Source organism: Vombatus ursinus, unplaced genomic scaffold, assembly GCF_900497805.2.
Source record: "Vombatus ursinus unplaced genomic scaffold, bare-nosed wombat genome assembly UNPS02014807.1, whole genome shotgun sequence".
NCBI classification, from domain to species: domain Eukaryota; kingdom Metazoa; phylum Chordata; class Mammalia; order Diprotodontia; family Vombatidae; genus Vombatus; species Vombatus ursinus.
The window spans coordinates 5,045,812-5,059,393 of NW_020954585.1; the positions used below are offsets into that span (position 1 = coordinate 5,045,812).

General features: G+C 39.2%; 1 protein-coding gene across 1 annotated transcript in view; it reads left to right on the plus strand.

Annotated features, from left to right (window-relative positions):
- Positions 1-12,388, plus strand: part of TMEM130 (transmembrane protein 130) — a 51,683-nt gene extending 39,295 nt beyond the window's left edge. The window contains exons 3-5 of the mRNA XM_027874396.1: positions 4,400-4,602; positions 9,351-9,463; positions 12,203-12,388. Coding sequence (XP_027730197.1) covers positions 4,400-4,602; positions 9,351-9,463; positions 12,203-12,388 — 502 coding nt within the window. The remainder of the gene's footprint in view (positions 1-4,399; positions 4,603-9,350; positions 9,464-12,202) is intronic.
- Positions 12,389-13,582: the final 1,194 nt, after the last annotated feature.

Consider the following 13,582-nt stretch of genomic DNA (forward strand, 5'->3'; position numbering starts at 1 on the left):
TTGTGCATACTTGTATGTTTGTTTTTGGAGAGCATGTTGTTAAACATTTACTAGCACACCACCAACTAGGAGGAAACCCATTACTACCCATGATAGTTCATTCCACTCAAGTTTTTAGGAAGTCTTTCCTGACTATCAAATCTAAATTTGCCTCTATGTCACTTCTACCCATCGTTTCTAATTCTATACCTGAGACCAAAAAGGACAAGTCTATTTTCCATGTGACAACCCTTAAAATTTGGTATAATGCCAAATATATAGAAGGAACTTAATAGATGCCTAACAAATGCCAAATTCCTTCATCTATCTTCCAATGTAGTACAACAAAGAGAATACTGAATGTAGAATCAAAGGACCTGTGTTCAAATCTTGGTTCTTCTCCTTACTACTTGTCATACCCCATGGTACAAGTCACAGCCTCTTCAGGTCTCATTTTCCTCTTCTGAAAAAGGAAGAGTTAAATTAGATCAATGGTGTCAAACTCATGTAGAAATGGATTCCTGCTGGCTGCATATTGACTTAGGAAATTACAAAGTCACATTGTCTATGTTGTGTCTTATTTTTATTTATTTTGTTAAATGTTTCCCAATTACATTTTAATCTGGTTTTCCACATGGCCTCAGACCACAGGTTTGATACCTCTGAACTAGATGACCTCTAAAGTCACTTTCAGATCTAAATTCATGATTCAGTCATCCTGCATGATCTCTTAAGGACTAGGAATTGGTCTAGAATTGTACCAGAAGTGGGTCTCACCATTTCCTTCTCCAGCTCATTTTACAGATGAGAGAAATTGAGGCAAACAGGCTTCAGGGACCTTGCCCAGGATCTCACACAACCTAGATCACCTCTATCTTCTAGACCTCTCAAGATCTTATTGTTTCTGCTTTCTGTAACTGATAGGGACCCTTGTAAGCAATGCTCCATGCCCTTATAAAGGAGAATGAGGCCACTTTTTAGAAGAACCTGGATGTTGGTAAAGGTCTCTGTTGCACACTGCTTATCTTTCTTGGATTGTGTCAACTTACTATTGTAATTACTAGTCTGTAATTCAGTCTTCCAAATTCAGTCTTCTCTCCCACCAACCTCTAGACATGTGAAACAATGAATGTATTTTGACTCCCTTAAGAAATAACATACACAGGGCAGCTAGGTGGCACAGTGGATAGAGCATCATCCCTGAAGTCAGGAGGACCTGAGTTCAAATCCAGCTTCAGACCAAACACTTGACACTAGCTGTGTGACCCTGGGCAAGTCACTTAACTCTAATTGCCTAAAACAGAAAGAAAGAAAGAAAGAAAGAAAGAAAGAAAGAAAGAAAGAAAGAAAGAAAGAACATTTGAATTGTTTCATCCCAAGCCCTGGAGTATTGTATTTAGCTATGAGTGCCATTTTTTAGGATAATGAAATCTGGGGCAAATCCAAAGGAAGTTACCAGAATTATGAGGAAATCAAAACCATTCCATCTGGAGGATCAGTTGAAGGAGCTAGAAATATTTAGCCTGGGGAAGAGATGACTTAGGGAAGATAGTATTTTGTTGTTGTTTGGTCATTTCAGTCATGTCCAATGTTTCGTAACCCCATTTGGGGTTTTCTTGGCAAAGACACTAGAGTAGTTTGCCATTTCCTTCTCCGGCTCATTTTGTAGATGAAGAACTGAGGCAAACAGGGTTAAATGACTTGTCCAAGGTCACACAGCTAGTAAATGTCTGAGGACATATTTGAATTCATGAAAATGAATATTCCTGACTCTGGGCTCTGCATTCTATCCACTGCATCACCTAGCTTCTCCTTAAGAGGTTATACTTCCTTCATTTGTCCCCAGAGAGCAAAACCAAGGAGAAGTTATAGAGGCAGATTTCACCTTGATATATGGAAAAATGTCTTGACTATGGAATGGCATATCTCATTAGGTAGTAAGTTGGAGGTTGTCAAATACAACCTGGTTGACTGCTCATTGCAGAAAAGATGTTTTGGAGGGAATTCCTATTTGGGGAATAGGTTGATTAAGTGTCTTCTGAAGATTCTGGCCCTCTGAAATTCTGTGACAAAATAAGTTATGGACTGGAGTGTGCATGGAAGGCACCATGGAGAACTTCTTTTATTGTGTCCCATTCCTGTACAGAACATTGCTTGAGACTTTAGCACTATGGGGTTAGTAAGCTGCAACTGTGGGTGCTGAGAGATGAACTAGTGAAAATTCGGTGGGTCACCTGAATATAACTTAGATTTTTTTCAAACCTGAAGAGTCTCAATTTGCAAGGAAATTCTTGTTTAACCAGTTTTGATTTTACTTCTGTTATTTGCAGGACACACCTCTCAGCTAGCCAGTTCCCACAACTATTTTTCCCTAGGGAGTAGGTTATTATTGGACTTTCTAACATGCACATTTGCAAATGTAAACAAAATTGTGTGCCTAATCAGATTATAAACTTCTTGAGGGCAGGGACAAGGTGGATTTTCATCGTTATATGCACAGCACCTAGTGATGTTAAATAAACATTTGTGGTTAAATGTATATGAAATTTGTTTTTGGAAAGACAACTAACTTCAAGATCTCCAAGAATGATGCAATGTGGCAAGAAAATTTAAGGTTTCCCCTGGACTTTTTTTTTCTTCTCATCATGGCCTTAGATTTAGGCCTTTTGTCTCTGATGCTCTAGGCATTTTGTAGATAAGAGATAACTTTCTAGAAGCGAAATGTTAAGTTACATATCCCAGAAGGCAATAAGTACCTGGTACCTGGCAATAAGGAAAGGATTGTGTAAGGGATGTAGGAGTGCTCGTAAGACAAGCCTCCCCTACTTTGCAATTTTTCTTAGAGCCCAGAGAGGGCTACCAATTTGATGTCATTGACAGTATGCGGCAGCCAGGTCAAATCTCACCCCTTACAGTCAATTTCAAGGGACTGCACAAAGGAGTCAGGCTAGTGTAAGCACTGGCCTGTTTAATAAGACACTTGGATTCTAGTCCTAATTTTGCCACACTAGGTGACCTTGGATAAATCATTACCCTTCTCTGGACTTCAGTTTGTACTGTAGAATATCAAAGGATTAGACTAGCTCAGGATTTCTTAATGTGAGGTCTGTGACTTGTTTTTTGTTTTTTTGTTTTTTTTTGAAAAATATTTTGGTAACTGTATTAAATAAAATATAATTATAACCAACTATAAAGAGAACCAATATAATTCCTTTATGTAAAAGAAGCTAATATAATTGGTCTCCTTTATAATCCTAAGGATTTTATTTTGCTCATTTAAAAATATTATTCTGTGAGGAGGGTCTATAGGTTTTCCTAGACTTCTGCAGGGGTGTGTTGATAAATGTTAAACAGTTTTCTGTTTAAAATGCCTTTTTTTTTTTTGCCTGGGAGAAAAAACTGTACCCATTACATACTTTTAAGTTTAATCTGCATGAACATTTTCTCTGTCTCTTTCTTGAGTCTACACAACCAATAATACAATAAATCAAAGCCTGATTTGGCATTTGCCAGTTTTCAAGGTGTAAATGTTTATGTTGAAAATTTAACAACCACCTTTTTTTTTCCAGAGATAATTCAAGCTGGCTCTAGCAGGTCCCTAGTCTATGACAAAAACAAAGCAAAAAACAAACAAAACAAACAAACAAAAAAAACCCCAAAAAACCAAACAAAACCAAACAAACAAAAAAAACCCCAAAACCTTGGACTAGGTAATGTATAAATTTCTTTCTAGCTCTAGTATTCTCTGATGATCATTTGGCAGCTATCTTGTAGAGGGGATTCCTGTTCAGGTATGCATTACACTGAATGATCTTTGATCTGAGGTTCCCTTCCAATTCTAAGTCGCTGTGATTCTATATTTTTAAAGTTTATTTTTAATTCATGGAATGAAACAAGTATGTCCATAACATAGTACAATAAAAAGGTGATTGCACATATAACTGCAAATCTACAACAAAATGATCGTGCAATTTTTTTTCTTTCCTCCCCCGGCCCCTACCCTAGAGATGGCTACTATTAGACACAAATAGGTACATAAATGTCAAATTATTCTATGCAGACTTCTATTTATCAGTTCTGTCTCTGGATGGAGATAACATCTCTTCATATGCCTTTGTAGTTAATTTGGGTATTTATGATAGGCAGAATGATTTATTCACTCAAAGTTATTCTTAAAATAATATTGCTATTACTGTATACAATGTCCTGGTTCTGTACATTTCATTCTTTGTTATTTCATGCAAGTCTTTCCATGTTTTTCCTAAGATAACATTGAGCTCATCATTTCTTATAGCACAGTAGTATTCCAACACAATCGTATACCACAAGTTGTTCAGCCATTCCCCAATGTGATTCTATATTTCAAGTCATTTCTTAAAAGCCATTTATGTCTTTTTTTTTCTTCTCATTTTGTGTTCAGTTCTCCTCTGACTTTATGCTGGCTCATCAAGCCAGACTGTGTTCTACTAGAAGGAAATGAGTGCCACCTGGTGGTGGTAAACAGCACTTCTTACAACGTGAACCACACCTTCAAGGACCCAGGACGGTACTGTCTCAGCATCAGAGTCCAGTATGGCATCAACCATCTGCATCAATATCACCTGATTAAAGTGTGGGCCACTGGTAAGTGATTGGACTTTCATCAAAAAAGAGAAGCAGATGAAATTTGTCTTTGGTGCCCACCCGTCTCTTCTTCATTTCCCTTGTGTGTGTACCTGACACCTTTAGGGGTTTTCTCCCCATGAAAACTTACTCTCAGTTAAGCATCAAATAGTCTCAGCTAAACTGTTGGCAGATAACAGTTGTTTGGTGCTATACAGCTGCAGTTTAATGAGGAACTCTTGGAGTGTGAAAAGTATTCAAGTCCCAGAGCAATTTGAAAAATCATGTGCAAAATTTTTAGCTTTTAGAGATCACCTAGTTTAACCATCTTATTTTACAAATAAGAAACCTGCTAAGACCTATAGAAGTGACTTGTCCAAGGTCACATACCTAATTAGTGGCAAGCTGCCTGGACCCAGTAATGAGATTTTGTTATTGTTATAGATAGGCAGAGAGATAGACAGAGAGACAGATGGTAAATAATCCAGGAGGTTTTACATTATACTATGCTGCTCCCATCTTTAATTATAATACCATAATTACATTATACACTAATTAATGAATTGATAATTAAATGTATAATCTAATAATTATGCTTAAGAATAATTTTCACATACTATAAGAGGGAGTGGAGATAATTTTGAGGAAAAGGGTTCATTTTCTATTATAGATAATCTATGGTGATCTCCTTCTTCCTATAAGGCTAATCTTTTGAATAAGAATAGCAGAAAAACCTCAGTTTGGGCAAGTCACTTTATCTTTCTCTAACTCAGTTATGTTGTATGTAAAGCAAAATGATTGGACTAAATCCAAGGACCATAGATTTAGATTTAGAAGGACACTTAGAGGTCATCTAGTTGGACTCCCTCATTTTACAGAAGAGGAAATCAAGGCTTAGAGACATTAAGTGAGCAAAAGGTTATATAGTTAGTAAGTGGCAGAGAATCAATTCCTGTGATTTGCAATCCAGTGCTTGTTCTGCCAAACTATCCTTTGACTAAATCCTAGCTTCCTTAATTGTTCCATGGAGCCTGGGAGTTCTGGAAGATGTAAGCAGGGCTTTTGTGAAAGCACGTCAATGCTACAGCAGATTATTAATTGAAAGGAAGAAGAAGAGGTGAGGCGTTTTCTCCCATGACTCTGAAGAAGGGAGGAAATAAAAGGGGTAAAAGAGAGGGAGTGGGAGGCCTGGCAGTGTATAGTGAGGGATGGACAATTTTTTTGATTTGTTTGTTTTGTTTTTTGCCTCTGGCTGCTGCATGGGGAAAAGAGCCTGTGAGGAGAGGATATGTGAGAGGCCTTCCATTTGAAAGGGAGGGCCAAGCAGTCAGGTTGTGTGGCCAGGCTTAGGGAAGGATCTTGCAGTGGGGAGAGTCAAAGTGGAAGATCACACACTGACAATAGAAGTTAAACCCATCAGCCTGTGGTGTCGTGGAACTAATCCCTGGGCTTGGAATAAGGAGAGTTGGGTTTCAATATTGCCTCTGAGAGCTCTTAGCTCTCCAGGCAAGGTGTGCAATGGATAGAGTGTTGGACCTGGAGTCAGGAAGACCTGAGTTCAATCCTGCCTCAGATATTTATTAACAGGAATTCTAGATAAGTCACTGAACTCTCTGCCTGAATATTTCCTTATCTATAAAACTGGGAATAATAATAGAGCCTACCAAACAGGGCAACTAGGTAGCACAGTAGCTATCAGGAAAACTCATTTTCCTAAGTTCAAATCTGGCCTCAGACACTAGCTATGTGACCCTGGGCAAGTCACTGAATCCTGTTTGCCTCAGTTTTCTCGTCTGTAAAATGAGTTGGAGAAGGAAATGGCAAACCACTCCAGTATCTTTGACAAGAAAACCTCAAATGGAGCCGCAAAGAGTAGGGCATGACTGAAAAATGATTGAACAACAACAAAATAAAAAATGCTTGGGAGCAGAATCAATTGCTATAAGAGATCTTAGGTATTGTCTCATCTACCCCACTCCCACTTTGACTCCCATTTCCAACCCCAACCATTGCCATTTTACCCAGGAGGAGTCTAAAGTCCTTAGAGGGGAAGTGACTTGCCCAGGGTCACACAGAGGTTCAGCTTCAGCCAAGGTTTAGATTTAGATCTTCTGACTTAAGTCCAATGCTTTTTTGATTACACTTCGATTGCTCTTTTTGTCAACATTGTGGCCTGAAAGTAGATTTAATTTCCTCTATTTGGTTCCAGAATTTCCCTGATTCCCTTTTACTGGAGGGTGTTTTGTGACTCCTGTCCTTCCCCATCTCTCAGACTTGCTTTTATGGGTTCCTCCTTTTAGGCCTTAGACTCTTCATTTGTAAAATGGATGATAGTAATAACACTTATTTCACAGGGTTCATATGAGGATTAAATGATTTAAGCACATGTAATGTACTTTGTAAACCTTAAAGCACTACAAAAGTCTTCGTGCAGTTTTAAGCTTAATTATTAGTTTACTGTTGGTTTGATACTTATTCATATTAATTATATTGTCCACACCCAAAATGTCCTATGACCAAGTTAATTTGGGAAATCATGGACTAAATGATTTACATACCCTATCCAACTCTAAACATCCTTTAGTCCTGTAACTGGGCCTCATTGCTTACCTATGCATCAGTACCTACTGTAAATCAAGTGGTCCCCTCCCTCCTCTCCCTGCAGGGTACCTTCCCAGATTGAGACCACCTATGATCTGTGAGGTTGGGCTAATGAACCAGTGTTTTCTCTATATTCTGGGCATGACTAGTCAAGGTCAACTATTTCTAGAGGGATGCTCATAAAAAAAAATGCTAGACACACTTATACATCTAATCTACATTATTAATATTTTCTCTGTCACTTTCTTAAGTTTAGACAATCAACAAAACAAGAAATCAAGTCTTTATTTGTAACACTTGCTGATTTATGAGGTGTAGATGCTCCCATTGAAAATTTAACAATCAGCTCTTTAGTATGAGCTGGCTCTAGCACACCCTTAAATCATTTGTTGTTACAGTTGTTGTTGTTAAGTCATGTTTTAGTCACGTCCCACTCTCTATGACCCCATTTGGGGTTTTCTTGGCAGAGATACTGGAGTAGTTTGTCATTTCCTTCTTCAGATCATTTGAGGAACTGAGCAAAATGACCTGCTCAGGGTCACATAGGGTCCTAAGTGTTTGATGCTGGGGGAGAATAGAGCCAAGATGGTAGAGAAAAGGCAGGGATTCTCCTGAGCTCTCCCCCAAATCCTCTGAACAACTTTAAATAATGCCTCAGGACAAATTCTGAAGCAGATTTGAACTCACAAAGATGAGTGTTCCTGACTCCAGGCTCAGCACTCTATCTAGGAGCCACCCAGCTGCCCACTTAAAATCATATACTTTCCTTAACAAATTGCCTTTTATTGCCATTTTATTATATGATGTACTAGCATCTTACGTTAGGTAAGACTTTTGTCTGGTGAACTTCTAATAGTTTAGAAACCTAGTCCAGATCATTCATTCCCTGGGCTCTGAGTGATATCTCCTTCGGGCCTTTTAAACTATTCTGAATAACTCACTGGATTAAAGTAGACCTTGGATTATAAAGCTCCCACCACAGATGGCTGGATTTTCTTTCTTGTGCTATATACAAAGGTGTACCCAAGGGAGAAGTAACTTAAGCAGACTGAGATGTGTTCTTTAAACACCTGAATCTACTTTGCATGATTATACCAGTATACTTCACCTTGCCAGACAGTACAATAATTATATTCCTGAAAAAACGGGTGAAATTCTTGAATTTGAGCCAAATAAAATATTGGTTTGGTTCAGGTTTGCTTCATAGAATATGGTGATACTTTGATTTTGTTCTAGATCAGTAGTTATAGGAAACATAGGTTCTATTTTAATTCAAACTGTATTATAACATTCTTCTCAATAAAAATGAAATAAACAGCCTAGACATGGTAACACATGCCTATGATCTCTGCTATGGGGAGGCTGAGGTTGTTGGATTTCTTGAGTTTAGGAGTTCAAAACTGCAGGAAGCTAAGTAGATCACATGTCAGCATTTACTTTGACACCAATATGGTGAGCCCACTAGAGCAGAGGGCCACCAGTCTGCTTAAGAAGGGACAAGCTTTACCAGACCAGAAAAAATGGAGGTTAAAGATTCGGGACTATTTAGCAGTTAGATCAGGCCTGGCAGTGGCCACTGTACTTCCAGCCTGGGTGAAATAGAAGACCCAGTATCAAAATAAAATAAAAATAAACACAGATTTGATTTAACCATTTTATGAAAAGTGTGTATGGATGTGTGTGTGTGTATTTTGTTTGGTTTAGCTAATTCCTGTTCTTGGTTTGGTTCAAGTCTCTGGTGTGAAGAATTATTGTAAATCAAATCTCGTTAATAGATGAGCTTATGAATCCCACTGTGACTTCTTTATTGAAGTGAATAATCATCCCTCCATAATATTTTATTAAAACTGGATTTTCATTTATTGGTGTTGCATGCAGTGGGGGTGGAGTCATATCTTTTTAATAGATGAGCTTGTGAATCCCACTGTGAATCTTATACTGAAATGAATAATCACCTCTCCCCCCAGGTAATGTTTTATTAAGCCCAAAGTTCATTTATTGGTGTTACATGAAATAAGGGTTATGCCTGTACATGAAAATAAAGATACTAATCCGATTCTAGCATATAAACAAGCCAAAAAAGTAAGTTTACTGTTTCTTCCTCCTCAGAGTTATGTTTGGAAGTTAATGCCTGAACCTCAACAAATTTGTTCTGTTATCTTTCCCAGGCATCCATCCAGCTCTCTTTGTTTTGCCCTGTGTCTTACTCATCTCGGGAATGTTGAGTTTCATTATGTATGTGACCTACCGGAATAGCACCCAGCAGAAGGACCTGGTGGAGGTATTGGCTGATCGTCATAGCCACATTTACAGGGTTTCCTTGGAGGGGGTGGCAGAGGGGAGACAGATAGCAAGGCCAATGTAAAAAAAGGAGGAGTTAGTTTTTACATCTGTAGTCATGATCTTGGTCTGTGACTGCTTGGGGTTTTGGAATAATTTAAGACAAAGTTTGTACTTGCAGTGTAGTGTCGTTTCCAAGCACTTACCAAGGTCTGTTCATGCCAATTTTATAGGTGGCAGCAGATTGTAAACACAAAGGCGAGGATCAAAAGAAGGGAACACAGGGTAGTGTCTATATAAAGGAGTAAGTTAGCTCTGGAGAAGGGTCAAGAAGGTGATGATTGAAGAAGAACCCTGGGTATCTGAAGCCAGTATCAAGTATCAGTCTGAAGTATATTCAAGCACTGAAGGTCAGAAAGTCGTGACTCTTTAAAACCACACTGGCTAGCCAAAGTCAGGGCATTTGCTAACACCAGGAGTCAAGTCAAACACTAGGTTTGGAGTCCAGATCACTAGACAAAGCTGATGAGATTAGGTGGATGTATGATATTAGGAGAGGCTATAGGTTCAAAAACCAGGCAAACAGTCTAGGCGATAGGAATCAGAAACACAGGCTAAGAATCTGGCAATGGAAACAAGTCAACATCAGCAAGAAAGACCTTGATGCTAAGTCAAGTCTTTGACTCATCCATCCCAGTCACTTTTTTTGTGCTTCCTACTATACCTAGGAAAACATCCCCAGTCAGATTAATGTGAATCTACGTACTTCAATAACCTGCTGAAGTAGGGAAAGAGAAAACAGGAGAAGAACAACTATTGATTGTGTAGTATGTGGTCTGTCCCTGGAAGCATCTATGTAGTTCAAAGATCCTTTTTTTAGAGTTCTAACTCCCATTTTAAAAAAAGATGGCATGGTATGGATAGAGACCTGGTCTCAGAGACAGAAAGATGAGGTCCTACCTCTGACACATACTGACTGTGTGACCCTGGACAACTCACTTAATTTCTTAGTCCTCCAGGCACCTCTCTAAGACCAGAAGTTGTAGAACAGATACCAACTTGCATTTGATAGGAACTTCTCCAGAATTCTCTATACCTGAGGTATCAAACACATAGCCCACAACACTCCTGAGTATGGCTAGAACCAGATTAAATTAGAGTTCCTACATGATATTAATGCTTTGATATATTAATAAAAAAAGAAATATATAAGCACATTTAGTTTTCTAAGTCAACATGTAGCGCACAGGGATCCTTACATACAGTTTAGTGGACCACATTTCTATTTGCATTTGACAGCACTGCTCTATACCAAATGTAATCACGGAACACAGAAAAAAACTTCCCATCTTAGAATTTTAGTCAAAGGAAGGATTCTACCTGTATTCGTAGACACCTTTTTTGGGGGATGAGGTGGGAGTACTATTCATTTCTCCTGGAAGATGAAGGGAAGTACATTCAATAAATGAAAACCATAGCCAAAGTCCTCATTTTGGACAATTCCAGCATTAGTGAGAGCCATTGGAAAACAACCGAAGTAATTTCTTTTAGTTTCCTTCTTCTTCCTTTCTTGTCTGATGTAGAAGCTAAGGGACGGAAAAAAAAAAAAAAAAAAAAAAAGGAAGACTAGAAGGAACAAAGGAAAATGCCCAGAGGTGATTTAGGTCCTATCGTTTTACTCTGTCCCGGCCAAACTGTTTCTGGAGTTCGTTTATAGGTTCCACATTCTAGTAAGAACAATAAATAGTCAATTGGAGCATAACCAAAGGAAGGCAACCATGATTATAAAGGGACTTAAAGGATCAGTTGAATGGAATGAGAATATTTAATCTGGAGAAGAGAAGATGTAGAGCAGGGGGAAAAAGGGAAGGAAAGCAGTCTAAAAATATTTGAAAGATTCCCCTTAGAAGTGGGATTAGAATTATTGTGCCTTTTCCTAGAGGACTAATGTAAGTTACTTATTGGTGGATTTGGGCTTGCTGTAATGAGAAACTTTCTAGTCATTAGAGGTGTTAAAAAATAGAATGAGTTACCTCTAGATTGGGGTTCTTAAAATTTTGTGTGGACCCCTTTGGCAGCTTGGTGAAGTCTATGGACCCCTCCTCACATTAATGTTCATAAATGCATAACATAAAATACACAGATTACCAGGAAAACCAATGACATTGAAAAATAATTATCAAAATATTAAAAAACAAACAAGTTCACAGACTTCAGGTTAAGAACTGCAGCTTCAGAGGTAGTAAGTTCTTCATTACTAGAGGTATTTCAGTAGAATGTAAACTCCCCAAAGATGGGGTCTGTTTTGTGTTTACCTCTGTATACCCAGGCCCTAGTAGATGTTTAATGAATGTTTGTTGAATTTGAACAGAAACTGGATGAGAACATGTCAAGAATGTTGTAGAGTACGCGCCTGAACAAGGATGGGCCTCTCAAGTCCCTTCCAGCTCTAACATTTATGCTATGCATGAGTCTATGAATGAGGCCTGTGTAATTAATTCATCCCTGGGTAATTGGCAGTTGGTTACATTTTCTGTTCCTAACCAGTGTCAGCCATCCATTTGTTCTTTATCTCCCAGATAGTCTCCTGGTTGGCTAAATCGCAAATGAACATAACTGATCCAGCAAAACCTGACCGTCAGTTTGCTGGATGTGGGGGTAGAAGAGGAGAGAGAGGAGAGTTGTCTGGGAGAGTTGGGGGGGGTTTATATGGATTTTTTTTTTTGTTATATCCACTTAGGTGGCTGATTTCGACTTTTCCCCAATGTCTGACAAGAGCTCAGCTGGTTCGGAGCCTGAAAGATGCTGTATGAGGCTATGCTGTCACTGCTTCCTCTGCCCACCGTCACATCATCAGAAGACCATCAGAGAGTCTCATGGGCTGCTGCATCCTTTCTATAAGCCAGTCAAAAGCTATTCGGTGTGAACAACAAACGTAGCGGGTCTGTTAAGTGTTTGCTGACTTCAAGCCTTGGATAGAGTTCAGAGTATCTGCTGGCATATGTGGTTTATTTTTGCAGAGCTATTTGAAATCTAAAAACTTGATGCAGTCCAGTAACATAGAACTATCCCTTATTAGCCTGTGCCATGGGAACTGAAAACATGTCTAATTGCCTCAAATATTTGATATACTCAGATGGATGTGGCACAGCGGTAGTGTGTGCTGGGCCTTTTGTCCCTGGGACTCTCTGGGTGCACACGTTTACCTGTCTAAACTGTTTGGAGTTCACCCACCAATGACCGACCAATTATTGACCGTTTTAAAAAATGTGAGAAATAAGACTAATTTAAAAAACAACGTACCTTCTAATATGTTTCCCCTCTGGCAGTTCATGTGCAGCTGCTTTAGGGGGAGGTATGGATTCATGGTCGTTGGTACAGGGAATTCCCAGGAGGGAAAACTCCTTTTACCAGAGAAGGTTAGCACCTTCTCTGTAATTTACAATCTTTGAGAGCTGCCTTGAGCAAGGAGAGATTAAGTGACTTGCTCTAGGTATGTCAGAAGTGACATTTGAAACTGGGTCTTCCTGCATCAAGGGCAGCTCTCTATCCATCTTGCCAAGCTGCTTCTCATATAGTTGCCTTACAGGGCGTAATAGTGGCTATTCTAACCCTGGCTTGTATTAGAACTAAAATGGAAAGAAGTCAGGCTTTGCCACAGCGTTAAGAGGCCGCACCCACCTGACTTCTCAGTGCTTCCAGTCCCTGCCTTGCATCATGTTGCTTCTGAGCTAGCCTATTCCCAGAAATTTCCCTACCATGCCAGGTATATCTACCTGCATTGTTCAGAAAGAATTAGTAGCAGCACACAAGTTTGGGTACCTTCTTTACTTGAGGGTCTCCCACCTGTAGTTGGGGGTGCTGTTCCCAAGAAAAGGTGAAAGCCACGGTCTAGGTCACAGGTCCTTGGCAGTGGAAACTCGGGGCTGTTTGTGCTGCTCTCCCAGCTGCGACTCTGGCCATCTTGAATTTTGTTCGAGCAAAATGCCTTTCGATACTGCAGAACCCAAGGCCTAGATGGCAACAACCTCCCTGACAGAAGAATCTATACCTCTGCCATTTGCCTCAGTGACTCAGAACTGTGGAAGAAGGCATGAAAAATTCAGACAGAGAGGACTGA